General features: G+C 37.5%; 4 protein-coding genes and 1 long non-coding RNA gene across 23 annotated transcripts in view; 3 read left to right on the top strand and 2 right to left on the bottom strand.

Annotated features, from left to right (window-relative positions):
• Nucleotides 1-3086, bottom strand: part of LOC127876940 (myo-inositol 2-dehydrogenase-like) — a 103067-nt gene extending 99981 nt beyond the window's left edge. For 3 of the 14 annotated variants that reach the window (XM_052422483.1, XM_052422495.1, XM_052422491.1), the window contains exon 1: nucleotides 3007-3086. Coding sequence is in view for 5 of the 14 variants with exons in the window: in XM_052422476.1 (XP_052278436.1) it covers nucleotides 3002-3012 (11 nt within the window). In the remaining 9 variants the exon portion in view is untranslated. Of the gene's footprint in view, nucleotides 1-3001 lie in introns of all 14 variants that reach the window. The other 11 variants (XM_052422476.1, XM_052422481.1, XM_052422461.1 and 8 more) reach the window with 9 other exon arrangements.
• A 1815-nt stretch (nucleotides 3087-4901) lies between these two features.
• Nucleotides 4902-6173, top strand: LOC127876950 (uncharacterized). Its single transcript, XM_052422509.1, has one exon. It carries the CDS (start codon nucleotides 4976-4978, stop codon nucleotides 5975-5977), a length of 1002 nt encoding a protein of 333 aa, XP_052278469.1. The 5' UTR covers nucleotides 4902-4975; the 3' UTR covers nucleotides 5978-6173.
• A 4964-nt stretch (nucleotides 6174-11137) lies between these two features.
• Nucleotides 11138-12744, top strand: LOC127876960 (uncharacterized). The gene is made up of 2 exons (XR_008048172.1): nucleotides 11138-11270; nucleotides 11979-12744. It is a non-coding gene; the product is annotated as an uncharacterized LOC127876960 (long non-coding RNA).
• A 2573-nt stretch (nucleotides 12745-15317) lies between these two features.
• Nucleotides 15318-18094, bottom strand: LOC127876951 (glyoxylate reductase/hydroxypyruvate reductase-like). Of its 2 annotated transcripts, none has more exons than XM_052422510.1 (5): nucleotides 17994-18094; nucleotides 17276-17329; nucleotides 16849-17091; nucleotides 16501-16671; nucleotides 15318-15983 (listed from the first exon to the last, which is right to left on the bottom strand). In XM_052422510.1, the coding sequence occupies exons 3-5, from the start codon at nucleotides 17066-17068 to the stop codon at nucleotides 15376-15378; spliced, it is 999 nt and encodes a 332-aa protein (XP_052278470.1). In that variant the 5' UTR covers nucleotides 17069-17091; nucleotides 17276-17329; nucleotides 17994-18094; the 3' UTR covers nucleotides 15318-15375. The 2 variants fall into 2 exon arrangements, with proteins under 2 accessions (XP_052278470.1, XP_052278471.1); XM_052422511.1 differs by lacking the exon at nucleotides 17994-18094 and adding an exon at nucleotides 17507-17624.
• LOC127876948 (BTB/POZ domain-containing protein 17-like) lies at nucleotides 17665-26283 on the top strand. 5 transcript variants are annotated; one of them, XM_052422504.1, is made up of 3 exons: nucleotides 17665-17819; nucleotides 19960-20007; nucleotides 24912-26283. In XM_052422504.1, exons 2-3 carry the CDS (start codon nucleotides 19993-19995, stop codon nucleotides 26184-26186), a joined length of 1290 nt encoding a protein of 429 aa, XP_052278464.1. In that variant the 5' UTR covers nucleotides 17665-17819; nucleotides 19960-19992; the 3' UTR covers nucleotides 26187-26283. The 5 variants fall into 5 exon arrangements, with proteins under 5 accessions (XP_052278464.1, XP_052278463.1, XP_052278465.1 ...); XM_052422503.1 differs by lacking the exon at nucleotides 17665-17819 and adding an exon at nucleotides 18063-18220; XM_052422505.1 differs by lacking the exon at nucleotides 17665-17819 and adding an exon at nucleotides 18085-18184.
• The last annotated feature ends 1600 nt before the right edge of the window (nucleotides 26284-27883 follow it).

Below are 27883 nucleotides of genomic sequence, written 5' to 3'. Positions count from 1 at the left end.
ACTCTCTTAAACGTCTCTCAGTTCACTGTCTCCCACTAACGAACGACCATACGGATAGACAACTGCAAGGGACGGGTTCTATATACTTTTATTTTAATATGTATTTCAATATTTACACACATTTTCAAAGCTTTACAATATGTACACTAGGAGACATACATCTATGCACTTTTATTTTAATATTAATTTCATAATCACACACAGTATCAAGCTTTACAATATGTACATAAATAGACATACATTTATATACAATTATGCTAATATTTATTTCATTCCGTTAATTAATTAAATACTAAATTGTATAGCATGAAAAAAGAAAATATTTATTAAGTATTCCATAATACAGCCTTATCTCTAGGCATGTAAGAACACCCGACACTACATCCATTTTTTCCGGATTTTCAGTTCAATTTGTATACAGCGCAATAACTGTTTCTACAATGCTGTATCAAAAAGCACGGACTCTTACCACTTATCCGATCGCAGCGAGAATAATAATAAGAATGTGTCCTAATTCAAACTACACTGTTATAAGCAGTACAATTTCAACTGCTACCATAAGATCAGATCGTCAGATACTACGGTGAAAACAATTTTCTTTCGCTTTGCACTAATCGACAATTCACAACTTCCGCCATAAACGATTTGTTATCAAGTTTATGTTTTGAGCATTTCTCAACAAAATACACGCAAACGGGTGTCGATGGTAACATTTATTGTGTTTGTTACGATATATTAGGCTGATTGAACTCGATTTTATGGACATATGTGAGACATTATTTTTTTACATTGAATTTGGTTTTATTAAGAAGAACTATGAGCTGTACGTATGTACTCATAAAAGCTCAGAGCATTCAAGAAGAACTAAAGTAAAAGGCAGGAGTTGTTGGAGGTTGGCCTAAAAATTATAAATTAAAGGGGTAGTATTTTAGTAATGGTTTTAACTTTCAAACTATACATGTTTACTTTATTTGTCCTTTCCCAAAAGCATGTTAATTACTTTCAGGTTGTTTTCTGTTTTTTGAGAACATGTATTTGAATATAGTTGCAATAATTCAACTCTAAGCTTTATAGCCCAATGGGCTGCTTCGAGTTGCAATGCGCTCTCTGTGGTTACATGTTGTAAAATATTAGTACTTAAATCTGAAATCACACGAATGCACAGACCGGGTACTACATTTAGTTCACCAAATCTTTGAAACTGGCATCAATATACATGTTCGAGTGGGTTTGGCGTTCATTTGGACAACTAAATGGCACTAAATGATTATTCGAGCTAAGACTATTTCATCGGTTTGTACATGCATTTGAGGCATTTGTATGCTATCATTTGCACCGGACTGCTTGATCACAGCGACACATGATAACTGCGTATGTTCTCAAGTGCATTCGTTCGACGTGCAGTTCGCTCTGAAATTCTATTGTCATTCCGATAAGCTTCTCTTTGTTGACTACCAGAAGCCAGATTCCCATTATATACTGCCGCTCTCGGTTTCCGGACCACCCAACTCCCCGGATGTGTAAGGTACGGACCAGTTCGATCTACTTTCGGCAATGACGCTTAAATATGGCGGCGGGTCAGTGGAACAGTGGATATTGTTTTGTCGACTGTCATTTGCGCCAGATGCGTGAATTCTGATTCCGTTGGTTGACCGGATGCTCTCCGTGCGGTGCAGCGTGGATCCCGGAAGCGGAGTCACCGGGCTTTCGGCGCTGGGAGGGCCTTCGTATTGAGGTGGAAGTTCTGAATAAGGCGGTGGCTTTGGGAAAGCTCGCCGTCGGGATATTTCTGGAACAAGCATATAATGCATGGTTTAGCTCGAATGTTGGCTTCTATCCGATGAAGTGCGACAAGTATACGGGTCTTAATTAAGACTGAAAACCAAACACGACAAATGATTCAAGGTCTCTGATGTATGAATTTGGTTGGAAATTTTACATGCCGTAATTCGCCATGTCCGCCATATGATAAACAAATAAAGAATATCCCAGTGAGAGCAGTTAAAACAAATTAGACTCTAGGATTAGGAGTTAGATCCCCAAATACATGAACAATAACTTAAATTTCTCTGATTCATTCCGACGCTTGCAATCTGGGGCTAATATTGACAGATGCATTATTTCTTACATATTATTTCTTAGCTAGACCTATAGAAATTTAAACGTAGAACCATGCATTTAACGCAAGGTACCCGATTTGTAAGTTTATTCGTAAGCCATTAAACTTGTATGCAGAAAATGTTTGTCGACATTACAATAAGTATAAAATGCGAATACGAATTACGGTCAAACTCGTGGACAGAGGAACAAAAATAACACCAGCGTTGCTCCAGCCTAGACTGCGTATCCGCTCAATGGTTCAGTAGCTACCCTGTCCGCAAATGAGACAACGAAACCTTCTATTACTTGGCTAGGATGAGGATACGCTGGCTGAATATGACACATTTTCGCATCACGCGGTTTATAGGTGTATCATATAATTATATGCAAACCGTACCTCGTTCTTGATGTATTGTCGTCCGGTGTCTTGGGCTGATACGCACGACTCGGTTCTTGTTTTTGCTCGTGATGCAAATAATGAGCGCCGCAGCGACCGCGATCACCAGCACGCCCGCGATGATACAGATAATCACCAGCGAGCTCTCCGTCAGGCTGCAACCAACAAACGGTGTAGCATGAGTCGTCATATGTAAGAGCTAATTACTTTTAATAAATGCTGCCATTTAAGTCCGGCTATAAATTAATTTTTTGAGGAAAAGTGTTCCAGGTCTGAAATCTTTTTTTTTTATATTTCACATATTTTTGTCTTACACTATTTTATACGAATCTCAGATTCTCTTGTGACTTCAAATGTTATCCGAATTGATATATCCGAATATTTACTAGTGTAAACTCATTTTATATTTAAGCTTATTACAAAATTCTTGGATGTCAAAAACCATGTATTTGAATGCTGAGCATAATGAAAGTGACTATGGTAACTTTAGAATTGAATGACAACCTCACATTCATGAAGAAGAAGTTGCAATTTCAGATGACGAGTAACTATTTTCGCAATATCCTGTAAATAAATAACACGTTTTGTAATAACCGCAATTTTGAAGGTTACACACTGTACTATTTGGAAAATAATAACACGGGAAGTTTCTATTGATTGACGATTCTTGTTGAATAGATTGTGGCTTGTAAGGAATATGGAGACCAATAGCTATATTTATAGTAAATGGTTTTTCATAACTACAACGTAAATTTGCGAATCTTAAACGTTTTTTTCATTTTGTTCATTTACCCAAATGTGGAAAGATCCTTTTAAAGGGGCCTTTTCACAGATTTTGGCATTTTTTTAACTTATTCATTAAATGCTTTATATTGATAAATGTAAACATTGGATCGTAAAAGCTCCAGTAAAAAATCAAGAAAAAATTTAAAAAAAGGAAAAGAACATTGCCCGGAGCAGGTTTCGAACCAGTGACCCCTGGAGTCCTGCCAGAGTCCTGAAGTAAAAACGCTTTAGCCTATTGAGCTATTCCGCCGAGTAAACATTCTTGACGTATTTTATACCTTATATAAGCAATCTTCGTAGTTTCACAAAATTTAACGACAAAAACAGAACTCTCCAAATTATTCAATCGTTTCGCGTTGCAACGCTTTATAATTTTTAGGTTTTAAAATCGTCAAAAGATGCATATAATGGCTATATTAGAGCATGGTTAATGTTCAGTATTACTGTTTCCTCACAAATATCATAACTTAAACGAAAACTTACGAATCTAAAACAACTTTTTTCAATTTTGTCAATTTACCAAAGCGTGAAAAGATCCCTTTAAGAGTCTGGTACATTGTTCAAATATATACTGACATTTCATAGATCAACATTAGAAATCATGGCACATTGTATAAATACTGTTGATCACATACGTTTTTTGTAAACTCTGCATACCGGTAAGCATTTATTTTATACAATGCTATTCAGCACTAACTTTTAAACTCTCTTATGCGCATTTTTAAATGATAAATGCTATGCATACTTATATTAAACATTTATTCGATTGTATGTTTCAAGCTTGTGTTTGTTGTTGTAAAACACTGGGTATATAAAACAATGAGCTATATTTGTATATGCATGAATGCTGAATGTATGACAATTATTTGTACATACCCATCAAATAGCTGTACTTGAAATACTACCCATCAAATAGCTGTACATGAAATACTACCCATCAAATAGCTGTACATGAAATACTCTGTTTATGAAATGCTAATATATGAAATTCATAATACTATATGAACAACTTTGTATGTATTAATGTAATATTCTATGTATGTATGTATGAAATATTCTATGGAAAAAATAGAATTGTGCACTGAACAAAGAATATGGAGACACTCGCCCCCTAAATTTCGATTCGTGTATAGTATATAAATATATTATGTCATATGCTCCATAGTCACATTATTTCTTAACTGAAATTAGTGTGATCGTTGGTTAGTATTAAGTAACATAATATAACGTAAGACTTTTTAATTAAACAGATTTATTGTGCTGAACATCAAATTATTTATTATGGGCAACATCAAACGGTAACTAAAATAAGAAAAGTGGATTGCTAAAGCAATGTTTATTATATCATACCAATTTTTGTTATGACGTTTGAGTATTGTTGATGTTGACCCATGTTAGTCAAATAGCAAAATGTCATTCGGCAAATAAAATTGTGTTTAACAGTTGTTCATATCAGTCTAATGTTTTCAAAAACTGTCGTTTAGCCCGTGGCTATGTTGATTTAATAAACTCCACTTCCGGGTTTGCATCCCGCTCTGATCACCACATTGGTCACTTGAAATATATAGCACACATATGCACGTACTCAGTGGTGTCTGTGGTCACTTGAAATATATAGCACACATATGCACGTAATCAGTGGTGTCTGCGTAATAGAGTCCACTTCATACAACGACAGTTAACTTATTGTATATGAATAACATGCTCGGGACCATTGTTCTCTTGTTATCGTGCATTTTACGATGTTTACACGGATTTCCAAACGGGCCACCGCGGTCGACATGTACAAACGGTCTCCCGATGCATTCTGCTTCAGGACGCTTAATCGAACCTCAAAACGGAACATGTCCTTACATAATTACGATCAACGCAACATCGTATAAGCCCGGAGACACCATCTCTATTCGGATCCATAGCTTAAAGGGCGTTTCTTTCAAAGGGATATTCCTACAAATGCGACCACTTCCCCGGACTGACGGAAAGGGGTACATTGATCAACCCATGGGCACATACTACAGATCTGTCGAGAACGTGAAACTCATCAACTGCGGACCTTCATTGGACACGATCACTCACAAAGACGCGTTTTCCAAACTGGAAGCGAAATTTGAATGGAGAGCCCCCCTATTAGCCAAAAACGACGTAGAAATAAGAGCAACGATTCTGAAAGACTTTGCAACGTACTGGACGGACGTCAAGTCGAAACGCATACGCCTGGTTCATGATGCCAACACTGTACTTCCGGTTGAAAAGCTCGAGAAACCATGGGTGAAAGAGATTATAAGAACAATAAAAGCCCGTGATGACGTTAATACAAGAAGACAACTGGTAAAGGCGCGCTTCGAAAAGGGATTCAAAAACAGCGTGGATCCACATGGATATATCATGGTAAGCTACGTTAACGACATGCTCCCATACGAAGACAAGTTTCAACATCGAACATTGCCTGCAACGGAAAGAAACGCTAGCGAGTCGAAAACAAACGAGACTTTTGTCCGGTCAATATCGACCGACGCCAACGAATTTGACGCCTCGTCGGCCCAGGGGGCGGTTGGAGTAGACGTGCCTGTGGGTGTGCGGGTGGTGCATGGGAACGCCAGCCTGTCAGAGTACGACACCTGCTTGAGATCTGTACTAAAGGGCGACAACTCTGTACTTTATAGGCTCAGTGAGTTAGTGGACTTGAAGACCTAAGTATCGAATGACATAAGCTTACAGATTGTCTCAAATTGTTTGAAAATGTCTTGGAACTGAAGAAATCCGAAGATTACACTAAATGGTATGTGTATTGCTGTAAGGCATGCAAGTTATGACAGAAGATGTTATTTCTACCTTAATTGATTCCTTTAAAATGTTGTTTTTGTTACATTTTTCAATATTTTTATGTTTTCTTGTGGCTGATTAAACTTAAAAAACATTGCGTTTTTAATATTTTCATACTGATACTAACTGAAATCCTAGCATTTCGTCAAATTAATGTCTCACTGTAATTAATCCCTGCATCCCTGTCATTAATCTTTTACAACTGTAATGTAACGGCACGTTGAGATTGCGTTTTATAAAATTGGATAAAATATAATAAGCCTAATTGATTGTTTGGTCGAGCCATCTGGTAATTACCGGTAGTGCTTTTGATCACACAAAAGATACATAATAAAAACTTGACAAAGTACACGTCAGCCAGGGATTGGTCTATGTCGAGAAAATGCAAATACATGTAACAGCATAAGATGGAAAAGAAACACGTTAAATAATCATTAGATGGTTTGAACGTGTTAATCACCACAAAAACAACCATCGTTGTAATTAAAATTTACATTCACTGTTCCTGCGTGAAAAAGAATTATTCTCATTTCTTTTCCTCAAACGGATAACAGACCAGACACACACAAGCAATGACTATATTGCGTGCACCAAAGATCGTATTCTAACGTGTATTTAAAGTCATCGTACTTAAGGTTTGCAATTAAATAGCGTTATTATATCTGCCCAATCAGCGATATAAGCAGTTCAATCTTTGTATAGAGACAATCAACGGGTAACGTTGTACATGATTTTACCAATTAAGATGCCAGAGGTTAATAATCAAGCGTCAAACATGTAAATGATCAATCATTGAGCACACCAAAAGATAGAAGACTTCGTGAATTCCGTGATAATTAGAGTTTAAATGAAGGAAATCATACGGTGAATGAAAATTTTGCGATTACTGCTTTTATGCTGTGTTAAATGTGCGGCAAATAATATCGGTCAAAATCTCTTATTCTTCATATTTGCTTATATTTGGTATGTTGATCTCAAATAAATGACCAGGATCCTTAATTCCAATGCACGTGAAGAAGTACGTGGTTATACAAAAACAGTGACTGTAAGCATTTTACATACATGTCATCTAGAGAAATATGAATTCGCTCGGAAGATGGACATGCTGTCTAAATTTATGTAATGTAAATCGCATGTAACTGGACTTAAAAACTCCAAGTACTAAAGTATACTCAATAAGCAACGAGTAAGCAGCCAGCATTCATCATGGTATCGTGTCCTTCCATGAACGACACGATTAGTTGCGCGGACGGTTGCTGTGGTAACGTGAGTGACCAGAAGTGCTGTGACAGTGAAATGTACGTATAATATTGAAATGAACTGCTCTTGTTGTGCTTCGTTACTACTTATATCTTATATACAGTCCACTCTCGTTATCTCGAAGTCGGCGGGAACAAGAAAAAATATCGAGATAACGAGAGTTCGAGATATCCGATTAGGCGTTTTCAAAGAAAAAATGAGACGAAAATTTATCTTGTTTTTAACATCTTAACTAAAGCCGTCACCGTGTGGCACAATACTCTCGTCCTGATATATACGTGTCTTACGAGGCACGATTAATTTTGCTATTTCAATGCTTAAAATGACGTTTTAAGTATTACAGAATTGCATGAACACATGCAGTTATAATTTTTCTAAACTGTCGAGTAAACGACGGTGTATATACGCAAAAATATAACTCAATGCATTTTGGAATGTTGTTTGTAAAAACAATTAGTCTTTCGGCAGGCTGTGTATTAATTGCAGTTAATTGATGTTAAAGTGACACTTAAAGTGACAGGCCTTAATCAAGTGTTAATGGCTAACGACATTACACACGTGTGATCATTGATGCAATTAACGGATCAATTTCCTACCGCACAGTATCGGGAGCAGCCGGGCGAAGCGGGACGGTGAAGTATCAAAGAAAAAGTTTCTCACCTTTTGCCGACACTGGAAAAGTTATTCGCACTTCGAGATAAACCACGGTAAATACATGTTAAATCGGGACTCGGGACAAAATTTTATATCGACATATCGAATTATTCGACATTACGAAAATCGAGATAAGCGTTGTTTATTTTTATAGATAAAGAAGGGAAAAAAATGGGACATTGAGCTTACTTCGACATATCGAGAATATCGAGATATCCGATGTCGAGATAACGAGAGTGGACTGTATACTAATCTTTCTGCTGTTGCGGGTCCTGCTTTTATTTCTTATTCTCGTTAGGCAACTGACATAACCATCATCGACACCACCGCCACTACCCCTGCAACCGCTCATAGTACCACCGTCATCACAACCATCATAGCCGCCAACAACCCCATCACTACCATTGCAGTCGCCACAACCACCAGCGTCACTACCAATAGCGCAGCCACCACCATCACCAAAGTTACCGCAGTCGCCACAAACGGCGAAAAATAAAACCAAAGCCGAAGCCGACATCACCACCACCGTCACCATCACCACCGCACCCACCACCAACCGCACCACTTCCGCTGCTGCTGCTACAACGACAAAGGTCATTCTATTACTAGAACAGCGAATGCTACTGCTGCATCAACAACTTGTTTCACCACCACTTTCATAACCATTAACGGTATTCATTATATTCCGACAACCATCTTCATGTCTAAATTTGTAGTAATAATACCTGTAAAATTACTAATAACCGCCCACACTGACCTATTGGTATTAATCTATCTACCACCGATTGTCAAACCCACAAATTCGTTTACCAACAAAACGTTCAAAGTCTCCAATCAAAGTACTGGCAGTACTGGTGTGACGATGCTTTTGAAGAGGATGGATATAAAACATCAATTTAAGTTTATCTATATCACCACAATTGTGTATGTTGATACGAACATTTGGGTACGAAAAACAATTTGGGTACGAAAATTTTGGGTACGAAAAAAAATTTGGTACGAAAAAAATTTGCGTACGAAACATTTTTGGTACGAAAAAAAGTTTAGGGGTACGGGGCAGTAGTACCCGTGGGTAACTTGACCCATTGAGCGAAACTGGGAGGCGGGTCACATTCTTATTCATTAAGTATGGCAATACATTCATGATGATTATCGAAAGTAGGTATGAGCACATAGCCGGACCATGTGAGCTCAATCGTATGAGCACTTGACTGGCCGAGTTCGCCCACGAACATATGGATAAGTTAACTAAAAGCGAAATGACCTTATACATGTATATGCTGAAATCTAACAATCGAACGAAATATCAAACATGGTATGTACACTTAGGTGGTTGTGTAATTTCTGTTAGAATATCGTATTCAATATGTAAATTTTAAATGATTGTGCCCGCACTTGAGTTTGTTGCCTTGTTTGAGTCTATACGCGCCTAGGCTGCACCCAGTGTGTGTATTTGTGTTTTTCCAAGGTAATGAGTTACGTCCGCGCTGAGGCTGCATAATGTTGGGACCCGGGGTGTGTCCAGCACTCCTACCTAATAAGATTAGATTGACGACAGTTGGGACGAACTTTGAATGATAGCTGCAATTTCCAGCTATTTGTTTTGTACTGAAATACTTTTTAATTTTTTATATGGTCAAATGCTGCGGGGGGGGGGGGATGAGATTTTCCGGAAAAAAAAACAACTGTCAGGAATGGTGACCACAAAACATACAAAATATAACATTGCGCCGGGAGCGGGAATCGAACCGGTGTCGTAAAGGTGAAAAAGCGAACGTCCTTACCACTGCGCTAGCGGGACGGACAATTACGCAAAGAAATGTTGTTTTATCGATATATATCATAGCAGTTTACAATTTGCAGGTTCGAAATCGTTCGCATTCTTTAGTTTTGTGATCACGTAAAAAGTTAATTTTACATGTTTTTATTCGCAATTTATTTACTAAATCGAGAACAAATATCAAACAAAATAGAGAAAATATATAGTTGTTTCATTGGTCCATAAAAATAAAATGGATGTAAAATTACTAATTTGAAATTAACGTTCTGATACACTTATTGAATCTGTTTCCCCAGGATATGCTGTTCTATTAATATTTACCTTTATCAACACGAACGACAACTCTGCTAGGAGAATGTTATCAATGAAAATCAACGAGCAATCTCCTACGTAGTGGCGAATGCCAAGGGAAGTAACTGAAAAATCGAGTTATCTCAATCGTACTGGCTCGGTCTTTTACATAGGTTGCCATTGTGAAGAATTTTTTTACTGGTTATCAAACCTTGGACGCTGCTGTTCCAGCATCGTCAAAAAGTAATGCAATTCTTATTACTGATGCAATCGGCGGTTAATAATGTATGCATTTTAAAAAGCTTGTCTTTTAAAAAGTATGTACTATTAAACTTTTACTTCACATATATTTCCTGTATTTTAGTATTTATAAACGCTAATTTAATCATTTATTTAATGAAATTAAAAAATGTTAACGGGAACACTACGCGGGCGCGGGAAAATCAGTGGTAGTAGTTAAATCGTAGCGAATGAAGTGTAGGCGTGGCAACGCTATAAATATACGCTTATGCAGTTGCGCACGATCGCAAACTGGACGTACCATCGAAAACGGGAAAATCAGTTATAAAATTCTCATGGAATATATTGATTTTTTGGGGGGCGAGTTTGAAGGCAACTGTGCGCAAGTGTCGACAAAATATGTTTGGCACTGTATATTTTTTTGTAACAATTCAATCAAAATAACATTGTTACTATGTAAATAATAACTAAAAAAGTCATTTTTTGACCAGATGGGTCAAAATCTCGTTCCCAGCCACATATATGCATTAAAAGAAGGGATATGCAATTTCTATATTAAGGGATAAAAACCGTCGACATGCACAATTAAAATGACTATTTTAAATCAAATATCTTCTCATATTTTGTACAGTTTAACTGTAAGAAAAACTTTATGCAAAGTATATGTTTATTAAAGCATGTAGGTAGTGGTGTTTTAATTTCTTAAGACTTAAATGGCAGCATTTATTAAAAGTAATTAGCTCTTACATATGACGACTCATGCTACACCGTTTGTTGGTTGCAGCCTGACGGAGAGCTCGCTGGTGATTATCTGTATCATCGCGGGCGTGCTGGTGATCGCGGTCGCTGCGGCGCTCATTATTTGCATCACGAGCAAAAACAAGAACCGAGTCGTGCGTATCAGCCCAAGACACCGGACGACAATACATCAAGAACGAGGTACGGTTTGCATATAATTATATGATACACCTATAAACCGCGTGATGCGAAAATGTGTCATATTCAGCCAGCGTATCCTCATCCTAGCCAAGTAATAGAAGGTTTCGTTGTCTCATTTGCGGACAGGGTAGCTACTGAACCATTGAGCGGATACGCAGTCTAGGCTGGAGCAACGCTGGTGTTATTTTTGTTCCTCTGTCCACGAGTTTGACCGTAATTCGTATTCGCATTTTATACTTATTGTAATGTCGACAAACATTTTCTGCATACAAGTTTAATGGCTTACGAATAAACTTACAAATCGGGTACCTTGCGTTAAATGCATGGTTCTACGTTTAAATTTCTATAGGTCTAGCTAAGAAATAATATGTAAGAAATAATGCATCTGTCAATATTAGCCCCAGATTGCAAGCGTCGGAATGAATCAGAGAAATTTAAGTTATTGTTCATGTATTTGGGGATCTAACTCCTAATCCTAGAGTCTAATTTGTTTTAACTGCTCTCACTGGGATATTCTTTATTTGTTTATCATATGGCGGACATGGCGAATTACGGCATGTAAAATTTCCAACCAAATTCATACATCAGAGACCTTGAATCATTTGTCGTGTTTGGTTTTCAGTCTTAATTAAGACCCGTATACTTGTCGCACTTCATCGGATAGAAGCCAACATTCGAGCTAAACCATGCATTATATGCTTGTTCCAGAAATATCCCGACGGCGAGCTTTCCCAAAGCCACCGCCTTATTCAGAACTTCCACCTCAATACGAAGGCCCTCCCAGCGCCGAAAGCCCGGTGACTCCGCTTCCGGGATCCACGCTGCACCGCACGGAGAGCATCCGGTCAACCAACGGAATCAGAATTCACGCATCTGGCGCAAATGACAGTCGACAAAACAATATCCACTGTTCCACTGACCCGCCGCCATATTTAAGCGTCATTGCCGAAAGTAGATCGAACTGGTCCGTACCTTACACATCCGGGGAGTTGGGTGGTCCGGAAACCGAGAGCGGCAGTATATAATGGGAATCTGGCTTCTGGTAGTCAACAAAGAGAAGCTTATCGGAATGACAATAGAATTTCAGAGCGAACTGCACGTCGAACGAATGCACTTGAGAACATACGCAGTTATCATGTGTCGCTGTGATCAAGCAGTCCGGTGCAAATGATAGCATACAAATGCCTCAAATGCATGTACAAACCGATGAAATAGTCTTAGCTCGAATAATCATTTAGTGCCATTTAGTTGTCCAAATGAACGCCAAACCCACTCGAACATGTATATTGATGCCAGTTTCAAAGATTTGGTGAACTAAATGTAGTACCCGGTCTGTGCATTCGTGTGATTTCAGATTTAAGTACTAATATTTTACAACATGTAACCACATGCACTTAATTTCCATGCTTGTCATTGTTATTGAAGATGTATGTACATGTAAATCTACGAAAACGAATAAAACATTGTTTTGTTATGTTCTGATCACACAAGTCGAGAACTATATTATGATTATTCTCTCACTAGTAATAGTCTATTATGCAACATTCTAGTAGTCTCACATCTAAGTTCTGATATATATAGGAAATACATGTATGTATCAGAACGCTTTAAAACTCATTTAATTTACATGAATTCATACAACAAAATACAACTTATTTTTGTCAATCATTAAAAAGAAATACATAATTGGTCTATATCTGCCCTTCATCGGCTTACGTTTAGGTACTGACATCCTACAGCCAACATTCGGTCGATATGGGCGTATTTGTTGGGGTATTTCTTGACGACATTCCCATTTTAGAAAGGAGTAAGATGGTTCCCAATATTATTTTGAATATACTATATACCGGTGATAACTATTTAAAGGTAAACGTTACAAAAAACGCGACACGACAGGTTCTTAACAGTGCAAATGAAATGGTGCAGGGCGACACCTCTCGGCTTAGGCTCAGAGTAGCGGCTGATCACCAAGGTCAACGGATCTATGGATCCCTATCAGTTACCAGATCGAACACCTGAATGGTGTCAGACCAGCCAGTGCACTGCAAATAGAACCGCGACGTCACCGTGTAATCAAACGCTATTCCTCCAGGGAACTCCATCATTTTCTCGGAGTATATCACGCCCTTTTTTGCGCCATCCTGCGAAATATGGTGCACGCAATGTCCGCGTTGGCTTACAGCAAAAATGTCGAAATTTGCGTCGCTAGCAAGGGATGCTGGTCTCAACAATGCGGGGTCCTTGAACACAAATATGACGTCACCGTCTATGTCAACGCACGTGATAGTGTGGTTACCGAAGTCTGACATGAGAACCCTTTGACCGTCCATGTTTGAGCACAAGTACCATGGCATATTGTATGCAATCTGTTTATACTTGTCGGCACTAAACCTTCTCTTCACTCGGCCGCGATATTCCAGTAAACGCAGCTCTTGCTGCCCATAGTACGTCTTGTTGACGGTGGTTGTCACAGCAAGACCGTCCTTAATGCATGCGATGCCGGAACACTCCCCTTCCGTTCCTATGGTTTCCTTAATGGCCAACACGCCCCGGGTTGAAGTCACGTGATGTATACCGCGCACTCCCTTTTTCGCGACGTAAACTTCATTCGGATTTTTATTGGATACGCAAAGGTCTCGAGGACCACCTTCAAATTTTAACACAGACATGCATTTTCGAATTTCCGGATTGAATAGTTTGATGTTACTGTTTTTAAGATCCACAAGTACAATATGACCGCTTGCAATAACAGCAGACGCGTGTACGCTGCATATTTCTCGATCAATATCCGCCCGGAAGTTATATTCCGTCCTCAACACCGCTTGAAGGATGGTTGGAACTCTTTTAGATTCGCGGGATTCGTCCGCTGATTCAGACTCCTTATTTTGCAGCGACGCCTCCCCAACATTTTGAAAATTCTTCAAAAAAGCCTTCAACCCGTCGTCCAGAACAAATCGATGTGTTTTTGTGAGGCGAAACTTGGCGTGCTGCCGGAGACATGGGTCGCTGCAGATAAACTCTTTGCACTGGCGACAGAATCCAGTGGCGGTTCGAATGTTGGGAATCTCGTCCAGGCACTGGGCACACAACTTCTCAACATAAGGGACGGAGATTTCCTCATTGATGGTCTCCATGTTGAAGTCCGATATTACAGTAGCTGTTGTAGGTCACATACAAACATAAAAAAGGCCGTTATAATGTAGAAGTTTAGGCAAGCAACATGCGGCACCAACACTGTTGATTTAACATCCAGATAATAATTAAACTAAGATCACTTTTACTTAACATACTGTTTTGGTCAAATAAGACGTTAGTGTTGTGAAGACCAACAGCCTAAACAAACGCTTAATAAACATTGAAAGCGCTTTAAAAAGGGTGAAGATTCGTGTGTGTAGTACATACCGTATACGAAATTTGATACGAGACTCATTTATATTAAAACAAAAGATCGACAATTAGCGATAAACGATTACTGAAATCAATATTTTGGGACGTTTGCCTTTTTAACGGGAGCTACCGTACGGTAGACGACCAACGTTGTGCGCCAATTTTAAAGGATACAAAGACTAGTATTATAATCAAAGAAATACTGCATCTATAGCGGGGTCTACGTTATCCATCATACATATTTCATATATGGATACTACACATAGTATTCATTCCAATTAGTTCTAATCGTATGATCTATTTATTATAAGTACATACACATTGATTATACGTATAGATTACGTAGCACTTTAGACACGTTTTGTAACATAACATTAACTGATTTTTAGACAACGATTTTTTTATTCTTTACGACAACGAACCCAATTGAAAAACTACCAGCTAACAAAGAGCAAGTACTAGTACATGAGTTCCGCGTAGTAGCCCTTAACGTGAGTCTGATATCAGTTCCATCGGTTTGTCTGACCATGCTATTATCGAACGCATGTTCCTATTATAGTTGTTGAATAGTAAAAAACAACTCGTTGTCGTTCTAAGACATTGATATGCGATTGCAACAAGTCCGATGTAAATCGTTATCAATTGACCAATAAACAACACTTAAACAAGCATGATTGTTTAATCAAACATTTTTAAACAGAAGAATATTTGTGTTCCATCAGATCAGCGGAACGGGCGCAGGAAGTGGCTCTCCTCTCAAACCGGCCAATGCATTGCGAGCAGACAGGTCCGCCATAGCGTGCCGGGCCGTAACAGTAGCGCTACCCAGGTGTGGGTGTACAGTGCAGTTTGGTAGCGTCAGCAGTCTGTGGTCCGGCGGAAGTGGTTCAGGAGTCGTAACGTCCAGGCCCGCTGCAAAAATCTGTCCGGAAGCAAGCGCAACGTAGAGCGCATCTTGGTCAACAAGGATACCACGTGACGCGTTGATAAAAATGGCCGATTTCTTCATCTTTCCAAACGCATCCGCGTTAAATAAATGATGGTTCTCCGGGGTGATTGAGCAACACGCAATAACAAAATCGGACATTTTCAATAGTTCATCGAACGAAACATATTCACCATTCACCTCTGCTGCATGCGGTTTTGATGCGCGCCCGCAGTACAGCAGACGACTTATCCCGAACGCGCGCAGTCGCTTGGCAACGCCGAGTCCTATGCGCCCGAGGCCGACAATGCCGACGACTGAGTTGCAGATGTCCTTGCCACAGAGGTACAGAGAACTTTCCCAGGTTTTGCCCCACTGGCCGCCGTGAACCGCTTGGATACCTGCAACCAGCCTTAAAACGTGATAGAAGCCAATTTATATAATTATATGTTTACATCGGACATCTGATCTAACACTTACACAATAACCCAGAAAATTTCGAAGATTAGATATAAGTCGTGATACATTAATACTACTAAGCACTATTTCTATGAAGTAAGTGTTTTTGTACATGAACTGCTATTTGTTTCCGTGTTTTGTTGCTTAAAAATAAGCCCGAGTAGCGAAAACGCTGCACTCGCATGACTTATCACCCTAGTTTTATTTATTGTGTGTGTGTGTTATTGTGTGTTTGTTTTTAGCAGTCTAGTGCTCTTGTGCTGTGTCGGACTGATCGGCCTCTTGACATAATTTCAGGACCACATGATATAATAGGGTTACACTCCTGCTAGCAGCGCAGCTGAAATTTCACAGCTTTTGTAAAATACGAGTACCGGTACATTACCCTTTGGCAATCTGGAATTTGGTCATTTTATTAAAAAAGACAATAAACACCAAATGTACTGAATATAATATCACCTTCTTTATGTCTTCTAGCTGTTGCCAAAGTCAGAGCGATAGTTGCTTCGGCGACCGCGTCGGTAAGCACATCCGGTGTATAGCCAACTGGGATATTCCGTCGGGCGCACTCTGCCAAATCAATGTGGTTCAAGCCGACGGACTTGGTAGCTATTACCTTCAACTGCGGGCCTTGCGATAGATATACATCTCTTAGTACATATTCCTGCTGATATGCTTGTTGTTTGTACTTGGGATTCTTTTTATTTGACTGACTTAAGGGAAAGGGAAAGTAAATTCGAAAGCGTACCTTACTATTATAACAAAATCAATAACATAATTTTAACTTAATAGCGCATTAACCCTTACCAGCGGCGTCGAGAAGTTCCGCATCGACCTGCACCGGCAATGCCAAATAAAGTGCATCCACACCGCGGACGTCCCGCAGTAACTGGTCACGAGGTACTATCATGTGACCAGTTTCGATTTCGTCGTAAACCTTGACGTCACACGATTCCCTGAGTAGACGCCATCCCTCGCATTCTTCCGGTATCTTCTGGGTCAGATAGATGCGCGGGCGCGTGCTCATGATTTAACTTTCGTCGGCAGTAACTGTCATGCCAAAAGCAGTTTATGTATGGATAATAACATAAAATAATCCATACATGTTCTCGGCAAAAAATAAAAACAAAAACACAGCAAAATTTCTATATTGATACTTGCGTCTAGGATAAAGATGGCAAAAACGTTTACAGAGAACACAGAATGAGCAACATAACTTTACACATAAGTATACCTTCGATATTTGACAGAAACGAGTGCGGTATCCGTCAACAAAATCAACGCCGTCCTGAAAGCATATGTGAAATACTTTGACATTAGGTGTAATGTCTATTATACCTTTAACAATGTAAACAATATGTATATAATTATTGAATAGATTATGTTATTTTTTAATTCATCATTTGATTTGTAAGCTGATTGGTATATAAAGTAATAATAAATCCTGAACATGAAATAGTTATACTGTAATTGGGGTTTCTACTCCTACGAGTATGCGATAATTAAGTCCTCTCTGTCAAGTCACATATTTATACACGGACACGATAAAATGAAACATAAACATTAATGCGTTGTCCCGATAAATGAACTTCATGTATGCGAAGTTTGTAAAGTAGGTCGTTAAAATCTAGTTGGTAAATGATTAAATAGTTGAATGGATATGTGCCCATGAGTTAACGAATCTACCACTGCTGTAATATTAAAGTATATATGCAGTTGTATGCTGTTATAATTAAATTGTATTATTATTTCAAAAGGTTCACATTCTTATTGAACAGGTAAACAATTAGAGAGATCAACATAAAATTTACAAAAATTGTTAGATCGACGCTAAAACAATAAGCAAATATTAAATTGTAAAATTGTATTCAATTCATTTAAATCATTAATATTATAACCTGAACGCTTTCTGGTTATTGAAATTAAGTATCAAAACTGTGTAGAATACTCACCCCTTATCTGCGCCTTTCAACTGTACCCATATAAGTTATGCAGTTTAGCGCATTTCGTCGCCGTGAAGGATGGTTATTTCCCTTATTAACAGTATTGTCTTGGTAATTGTTACACAGCCAAGGCATTAATTAATGTAAACGTGAATATCAACCTCTGTTTGTTTGAAAGGATATGCGCATCGACGGAGCAAGTATATATTTGTGTTTTAATTCAAAGTGAATTGCTGGTAAGTTATCTTAATATATTCTTTGAATGGTAAATACGACTGTTTATACAAACACTAACACATCTGGTGTACATGTACACACTGTATTGTTAGTATTGGATGTCGTTGACCTACTATAGATCATGTTTATTTTATTTTCAGCTTAACCGAACTTTCTTCACACATTCTCAACCCGTGCATTTTGTTTAGCTTGTCAGATGTTTATTCAATGATAACAAGTTTGTTTTGCAATATGTTATTTGATAGTAATAACAAGTTTTTTGTTATAGATTTAAGTTAATTATAATATGTTTGTTAAATGTTTTTATATTACTGATCATGTGCATACTGATTCAGTTAGCTGAACATGTTTTATAGCACGAACTAGTCGCGCAGTCTGACAATAATTATAAGAAGCCATGACACGTTATGATAAGAATCTTCCAAGTTGTCACTATTTTTCTAAAGAAAGCCTTATTTTGGTAACCAATTAGTGATTACAAACACTTTTATTCCGGAATTTGTTTCCAAAACATCAAATAAGACGATATTTTAAGCTAATTTGAGCGATATGATTTAGAAATGCACACTACTTTTATTAGAATGTTCATAGATAATGCTTAACTTAAAAAGTGATTATAACGCAGTCTACAAATTTATTAACAATTACACAACTCAATTGCACGATAATTCAATAAATCATTACTATCTCAGCTGTAGTGAAAGTCTTTATAATTAAAATAAATGTATTTATATATAATAAACAGCTATCCACATGCTAGACTGTTAAAGCGCCTCCCGCCCCCACACCCGACTTCTTTCGATACTATGATAGGGCCTACATATACTAGTACTTTATACCATTACGGCAATACTATCTAGCTTCATTCCATCTATTTTCTAAATAAAAAAATGTGCTACCGCGCCTTTCTACTTTGTCAAACTTTGAATGTCAATAAAATTTTGTGATTTAAATCAAATTTTAGTGTTAAATAGCGCAAAAATATGCGTAAACGTTTTTTTTTGTGTTTGTATTTAATGAAGCATATTTTGCGGATATTGGCGTGGGTCTGAATTACAGTGTTTTTTTTTCCATTTAAGAACGTGTATTCGAAAGACTTAAAAGTCTTAAAATATAAATATCGGTTGTCGATATTTGTATCGTCTTGCCATTTAGATAACATATTTTTGTATTACTGTGGATTCATTCAATAAAATGCTCGTAAGTAACCAGCGATATTGAAGTGAAATGTATTACGGCTTAATTGCATTACTTTGCGATTCGTCTCACACTAATTATTTCAACAAACCTAATCAGATTGATTGAATTTATGTGATTTAAGTTTCGTTCAGCTGTTACCACATGATACAACATTGACTGTTTCGACCGATTTACGCTTTCTTTAAACGACATCAGTACTGCGGCAAATCGCACATTTTTGCGGTCAGACGATAAATACACAAGTTTGTGTTTATTTTTCCTGTGAATTTCGTTTTGTCTGCAGTTGACAAATTTATCGATCACGTCTCCACACGGACGAATGTTTCGCATTCGCCTGTTTTTTGTTCACTCCCAGACTCGTATCGTCTGCGCTGGCCAAATTAGCGAGAGACTAGATCAATACGCCTATACAACATCGCAACATATGGATCTGTAACGTCGACTGTCTCATAATGTATCTATCTGCACAGTGTACATATTTGCATCGGAGATGAATACTAATTTTCTATTTTGTTCGATTTTGTTATTTTTGTTACAGGCAGTGGCACATTGATCTTGTCGATGATGAAGTATGCAAATATCAAAGGTATGTTGTCTATGATCACAATTGTCATCATTATCATCGTAGTCGTCCTATCTCTCCGCGTTGCTATCATCATTATCATCATAATCATCGTTGCCGTCATCTCATTCCGCGTTGCTTTCATCATTATCATCATAACAATCGTTGCCGTCATCTCATTCCGCGTTGCTATCATCATTATCATTGTTGTCGTCATCTCACTCCGCGTTGCTTTCATCAGAATCATCATTATCGTCCTTGTCTTTTTTTTTATTCCGCGTTGCTATCATCATTATCATCGTTGTCGTCATCTCATTCCGCGTTGCTATCATCATAATCATCGTTGCCGTCATCTCATTCCGCGTTGCTATCATCATAACAATCATAAACATCGTTGCCGTCATCTCATTCCGCGTTGCTAGCATTATTATCATCATTATCATCGTTTCCGTCATCTCTTTCCGCGTTGCTATCATCAGAATCATCATTATCGTCGTTGTCTTTTTTCATTCCGCGTTGCTATCATCATTATGATTGTTGTCGTCATCTCATTCCGCGTTGCAATCATCATTATCATCATCATCGTCGTAGTCAAAACTATCACCGTAATCATAATCAATCTCATTAACGTTATCACCAGCATTTCTCGTCTTCGTCGGAGATAATATTCACATCCTCATCATTATCGCTATTGGTCTTATTCTCGCCGATATCAACATAATAAAGTAACCAGCATCGTCATTCTCACCATCCTCTCTATGGCGCACCATTTGTGTCAAAAGTCAACAAGACCTACTAGGTAAAAAGGGAAATGTACTTCGACATTTGTGTGTTCTTCGACGTACAAAATTGTACTTCGAGGCACAGTTTTTACCGACCCTTTTGTGTATGCCAATCAGAAGACGCCTTACATCTGTTGCTTTTAGAGATATTTGACATTGGACATTATTATTTTTATTATTTATACCAAAGTATGCGACAATCGACCGCTAACTCATAGATATTGTGCGTATTTATTGAACATTATTATTATTATTTATACCAAATTATGCGACTATCGACCGTCAACTCACAGATATTGTGCGTATTCATTAACCTGGCGTGGCGGAATTAACCGCTGACTTATGCAAATAATGGTTATCACAAAATCCGACCAAACCAGGGAGGTTATTATACATTTTAATCCCGTAATCGTTTGGTAACTGTTTGGTTACCTTTGGATATTTCCTACACAGTAATGCGCTGGACCGTGATACTCCGCCCCGCTTGGTCAATAAATACTCACAATATGATTGATAATTTTAATTTTAAAAAAGGTAACCTTGAATCTTCTTCAAATTGGTATATAATCTATTCAATGCATTAAATACTTGAAACTTCTATGTTTTTTGTTTTTTTTATTTTGATATTTTTATACATTTTGTCCTCAATTAAACAATACATTTTAAACATTTATTATGAATAAATCTGAAGGAAAAGCGGCTCAAGAGACGAGTGTTTTGATTGGCTGTTAAGAAAATTTGTACGTCGAAGTACAAACATGTACGTCGAAGTACAAGTTGTACTTCGGGGGTACAAAAATACATATTCTTCGAGCTGTAGTTCATTTTTGTACTTCGAAGTACAATATGTAATTCGACGTACAAATTTATGTTTACCTAGAAGGCTTCATAGACTTTGAACCCGAATGGTACGCCATACTTCTCAGCATATGTTTATAGCCATCATCATAATAATCAGTGTCGATATTATCATCAACGTAATAATTCCACAAAAAAAGCACATTATTAATAATATTGGTTTGGCATAAATAAGAATGTTAAACAAGTTGAAATAGTATTATATATTTAGATAAACCGCTGCATTGGTGTAGTAGCTATCAAGTGTACTGTCTTTTAAATATTATTATTTGCTTATTTTGTCACGGATAACAAAGTTATTTGTAAAGAGGCAATTAATGGATTAAACATTAACAGAAACGAAAATCAATGCATACGGAGAACTATGACCGAGCTCTGTATGTGCATTGAACCCAATCGAATTAAACACTGTCTATCAACAAAATAGTACTGCGCAAATAACACTATGCGTAAATGAATAGACAGGTGGACGAAATGAAATGTTATACATCAATTGACGCTTTTAGAGTAAAGTTTTGGTAGAGTGTACCCAATATTTTCAGTATGGCATTCACTTCAATCACTGTCTGTGTATGGATTTAAAGGTCGGATGAAGCGCATTCTTCCAATAGGTAGTCGGTTGTTTTGCGTATTCTCAATCTGCCATATATTTTGTTTAATTAAAACATATGAATTTTTTTACATTTGTATAAGTGTATTCACCTTTGATAGCTTTTATTTCGGTTAACATTGATTTAGAATACCGGTAGATGATGGGAATATTAATGAAAATTATTAATGTTAGGTCACGTGTTTCAAAAAAAGAAGACATTAATGTTTAAAGATGAATCATTATATTATATTTTATTTTCAACTAATGCATTCTCAGTAAGTGCATATCAGTTTCAAAGCTTCTTATGTACGATGAAAATATACAGTAACTTATCAAATTTTACAATTCTATGTTACTTTACGGCTCGTTACAATTTCATCAAAGTAAAATATTATTTGGGTAGATACATGTATATACAAGTGTCATATAAAATAAACTTATTGTAGGATAATTATTTGCTACCTCTTATAAGTTACCTAACATATTAAAACTTTAAGCTGATTATTTGCTTTTCTGTACTAATTTATATAATTGATAGAATATTTTGTATTTGAACAAGCTTATAAGATTTTTATTGCAGGCCAGGTTGCATAGAATCGGTTTGTCTGTCAATGCGACGTGATGGCAGTAATTGATCAGGTGTCACATATGACACTCCAGATATTCTATAAAACTCTTTTAAACAAATTTACATAAATAAAATGTACAAATTAAAAAGCCTTTTATACAAATATATTGACTGTTGAGCTCTATGTGACACATGTCTAAGTTAAGCGCCTATTAACCTAAAAATAAATTCAAACAAAGTATTAGGTGCACTTGATTTAATCTGCTCTTAATGCTGGGGTTAATAATATTATTAGATTGGTTTATTACCGATGAAAATAAAAAATAAAATAAAATACTTTCATATATTTAATACGCCAAATATTATGGTGCAATATCGAGATCGGTAATTGGGCATTTATATCATCGTATTAAGTATGATTGTGTGTGCATATTGAAACCGTTTAGTCTGTTACAAATATGTGCAGTATACGTATACATTGAACTGATTTAACGAAAGGTGCAGGATTGTACTTAGATCGTTTATATTGCTCATGTTACATTTCTTTTAACATACAAAAAAGCAGGATTATTATATTTCGACATTACAACGCACGTTAATTACTTTGATTTCCATTTGAAAGCATGCTACTTTTAAAGGTGCTGAATCTGTTACGTAATAGCATGGCTGTGAAAATAAAGGCATAGTTTTCGAAAGATGTGCATTACAAATGACTATTTGAAAAAAGATTTGAAGACATCTTCAAGCGTATAAAAGTGTTTTAAATGTAAATGAAGAAAGCCATATACGGCTGGTAGCTTTTGTCTTTCAAATGTATTTTACTCTTAAATAAAAACTTTACAATATAACAAGTGTTATTTAGAAACGAGCGATATTAAGAAATGACTGAGAATTTACAGATTCAACACCTTTAAAGTTTTCAGTGGTAATGGGGTTAAAAAAGTGTAGCAATTTATTGTATTACTTTCTCTGCCGCATTGCTTGCTTTATATATTTAACAAAGCGTCAACCCTGTAATTTCGTCATTATGACATAAATTATTGTGTTTTTATCCAAGGCGCCTTTTGTATTTGATTAACAAAGGAATTTCGGGTATTTAGATTGGGATTATGGTTGGATACACGCTGTAAAAACGATATCAGTTTTGGTAGATGGTGTCATGTTATTTAAAATTAGCCAATATTTAGTTGATGTGGTTGCTGGTGATTCTGGTATAGTTTTTTTTATTGCACATGTAATGTGTGATTATACCATTCTGTATTTGTCTCTGAATCTTATAAACAAACATTACCATAACGAATGTTGTTGCGGAAACTTAGCAATATATAGTAAATAAAGTAATTGGTTGGGTATAACATTTGCACAGTGTTATGCATAACAGGTCTTAGATATATTTGTTTCATATAATTTCATTATGTCATATGAGATGAAACATTGCGAGTGAATGAATTTCGTAAACGTTTAAGCGATGTGTTTAATACAACAAACTAAACTTTCAAACTACAATTTCACAGGAACTTCCAACTTTAAAAGTTAGAGTTCAGTTCGATAACATTTTCTTTTAAAGGCAAGGCAGTGCGCGTTTCTTTCGCATATTCATGTATGCCAACTCAGCCATGCTGCCAATCATGTTATAAAGCAACGATTTATGTTCGTTATCACATATTTACCACATATCATATAAACATGTACGTTGGGTTGACAGCGGTATGCGTTTGTCTAGTGTTTTAAATCAATTCGTGTGGGATCATGCATACACGACCTTTATAGTTTGACAGCAACTTAATGCATGGTTAATCAATGAAAACATGTTACCACAAAAAACGCTCCTTTTTCGAGGATTGAAGTAATATCTTTTTACATGTTGATGACTATGAAACATGTTTTAAAACATATCAATAAAATCTAAGAAGCATTGAAATTAATATGTGTAAAAGCGAATACATGGAACAAATTGACATTGAGCGATTACGTAAAATGAATATTGATATTATTAAATTAATGACTTCGTTGACATTTAAATCGAATGTAATGATTCGTGTCAAACATGAAGCTTTTCTAGATCATGTTTTTCATTGCAAGAAAAACTGAATTTTATATAACAGTGGGGATTTTTTTTCTTCTTCAGGTTTATACAATGGATGCATCGCCAGAAAGCATCACTTCCGGACCGGCAACTGATCTTGCGCGGCAAGTGCTTAGAGACGAGCGTAACTTCATATTGAGCGTCTCGGAATTCTTCAACAAATCCGACCTGAGTGACGTTAAAATCAAAGTGGGTGAGAACAGTTACCATGGCCACAAGTTTGTCCTCGCGAAATCTAGTGACGTCTTCCGTACTATGCTTTATGACAATCGCTGGTCGGAAGGAGATGAAACGGACCTCATTTTGACCGAGAGTGAAGAGTGCCAATCGGTGTTTGAACTTTTTCTCAAATTCATGTATACAGCGGAAGTGTCGATATCCGTGGACACGGCCGTGGGTATTTTATGCCTGGCTGACAAGTACAATGTGACGTCACTGAAAGCGTTGTGCGTTGGGTACATGGTCCAGAACACCAAATCCCCTAAGGTGCACAACGCTCTTCAGTGGTATAACTGGTCAAAGGCTCTGAACCTGAGTCCCCTGGTGGAGTCATGCACGAAAACAATCGCGTGGAATATGGACGCAATTCTTGGAACACCGGAGTGGAATACCATGGACCTGCATTTCATTCAAGACATTCTGAAAAACTCCGGGCTGGTCGTCGCGAACGAGTTCACTCTCTTTACCGGCCTCGCTGCGTGGCTGTTATGTGAAAACCACCACGCGGAACTTCGCACCAACGCGCAGACGCTCCTTCCGCTGATCCGGTTTCCGCAGATGCTTGTCAGCCAGCTATATACAATCGAACAATCGCGTCTGTTCGAAATGGACGAGACCACGCCTGTTTTGAAGGATCTCGTGAACAAGGCGTACCGCTTCCGGTCGCTGTGCCCTACGCAGACGTCACTTGACGTCTCTTTTGACGTGGATTTCTACAAGCCCCGCAACTACATGGATCTGGCGGTGGACTCTGTCATGATGCAGAACTCGCTGCGGTTCGGAATCCAAGTCGACGTGAAAACCTACTCCGGTCCCGTGGTAACGGAGGTCCGGAACGGCGAGTGGAAAATCACCTACCGGAAACACGAAAACGTCTGGAACGTGAATCTGTTCTGTCACGATTCGGCGACAATCAACGGCGAGGCGTTCATCGAAGTGAGTGTGATTATTTATAACGAGGGGGAGAAGGTGATTCAGGTCGAGATGATTCCCGCTACTAAGTGCACGCGTACCAACAATCTCTGTATCAACGTCGAAGTGAAGGACCCCGCAGAGTCGAAAATTATGATTCTCCTTATTAAGCCAGTGCCGCATTAAGGATGACGACATCTTGAGTAATACTTTATACATGTAATCAAAAACAGGTGCAATGCACTTGTGTATCATTGTCGCCAATAAACGACAATAAATGACATTTTTCCGAATTATCAATGATTGTTGGAGATAATGTTCAAATGGAACATAGAAGTGCTTCGCTGGAATTCACATTTTTTTTGTCATTAACAGAGGGGGTAATCGCGTTACAAACAAGATGGCGACGTCCATGCCGAGGCAGGTATTTTTCGTCGTTTTATACCCTGTATTACTTGTATTATTTTTGTTATTCCGCTTACTTTCCAGCCATATTAGGAAGAAAGTTACTGGTTTTGAATTGCATAGTGATATTCGCTCTATATCTCAACGGTGCGAAATTTCTTAGCGGAATGACCTAATTGGGACTCCACCAAGAAAATTTGCGGGGAGTAAAGTCGAGATATAAAGCGAATTTAAATACGAAATAAACGCTAATCACATTTTTACTGATCTGGCTGGAAAGTTAGCGTCATTTAAAAAATAAACATAAGTAATAAAGGGTATAAAGCGGCGAAAAATAACCGTCTCGGTATCGACGTCGTCATCATGACTATCACGTGATAACCCTATTGACGCATTATGAAATAAATTTATATATCTTAACAAGTCCATGTTGTTGGGGGTCGTTAACTTTCAGCATACACTTTTGGAGATTTCCGTCTGGTTACATAGAACCATTTTTTTAAAACGTCGACAATTGTTGGTAACATATATCTTATCGTTCTGATAAGGCCATTGAATCCGGTAAGGCTTTTAGACGATTATAAACACAATATGATCAAATCAAACGTAGCTTAGACTTTAAAGCTATAATGAAAATGATACGCGGATTGTTATACAGTTTTTATTTCGAACCATGTCATGGATTAGGCGTCTACATGCGGTCTGTGACTCTGGAACTTTCTATACATCGTCAATCAGGCGCAGAAATAGGATTTTGTTGGTGGTGGGGCGATATAGGCCGATTGGCTTAACCTGTAACAACCGTTCTACAAACCTTGAACTTACAAGAAATCGGCACAACCTTGCTTGTTATTGTATATTTAAGTACCGAACGGTTATTATCAACGTAATGCAGAATTTAGTCAAATTGACTTACTATAGAAAAACATTTAAATGATAAACTGACTGTAAATTGACTGCGAAAATACATCAAATCACAACGTTTTTGTATTAACTAGTGACCTAAAAATAAATAGGGGTCATCTACCAGTCATGATCAATGTACCTATGACGTTTCATGATCCTAGGCCTAATTATTCTTGAGTTATCATCTGGAAACCATTTTACTATTTTGATTCACTGTGACCTTGACCTTTGACCTAGTGACCTGAAAATCAGTAGGGGTCATCTGCCAGTCATGATCAATATTCCTATTAAGTTTCATCATCCTAGGCCTAATTATTCTTGAGATATCATCCGGAAACCATTTTACTGTTTCGAGTCACTGTGACCTTAACCTTTGACCTAGTGACCTGAAAATCAATAGGGGTCATCTGCCAGTCATGATCAATGTACCTATGAAGTTTCATGATCCTAGGCCTAAGCATTCTTGAGTTATCCGGAAACCATTTTACTATTTCGAGTCACTGTTACCTTGACCTTTGACCTAGTGACCTGAAAATCAATAGGGGTCATCTGCCAGTAATGATCAATGTACC

The sequence above is a fragment of the Dreissena polymorpha genome, chromosome 4 (genome assembly GCF_020536995.1).
Source record: "Dreissena polymorpha isolate Duluth1 chromosome 4, UMN_Dpol_1.0, whole genome shotgun sequence".
Taxonomy (NCBI): Eukaryota; Metazoa; Mollusca; class Bivalvia; order Myida; family Dreissenidae; genus Dreissena; species Dreissena polymorpha.
The sequence above is the reverse complement of the archived record's forward strand: the minus strand, read 5'-3'. Positions and strand labels throughout refer to the sequence as shown.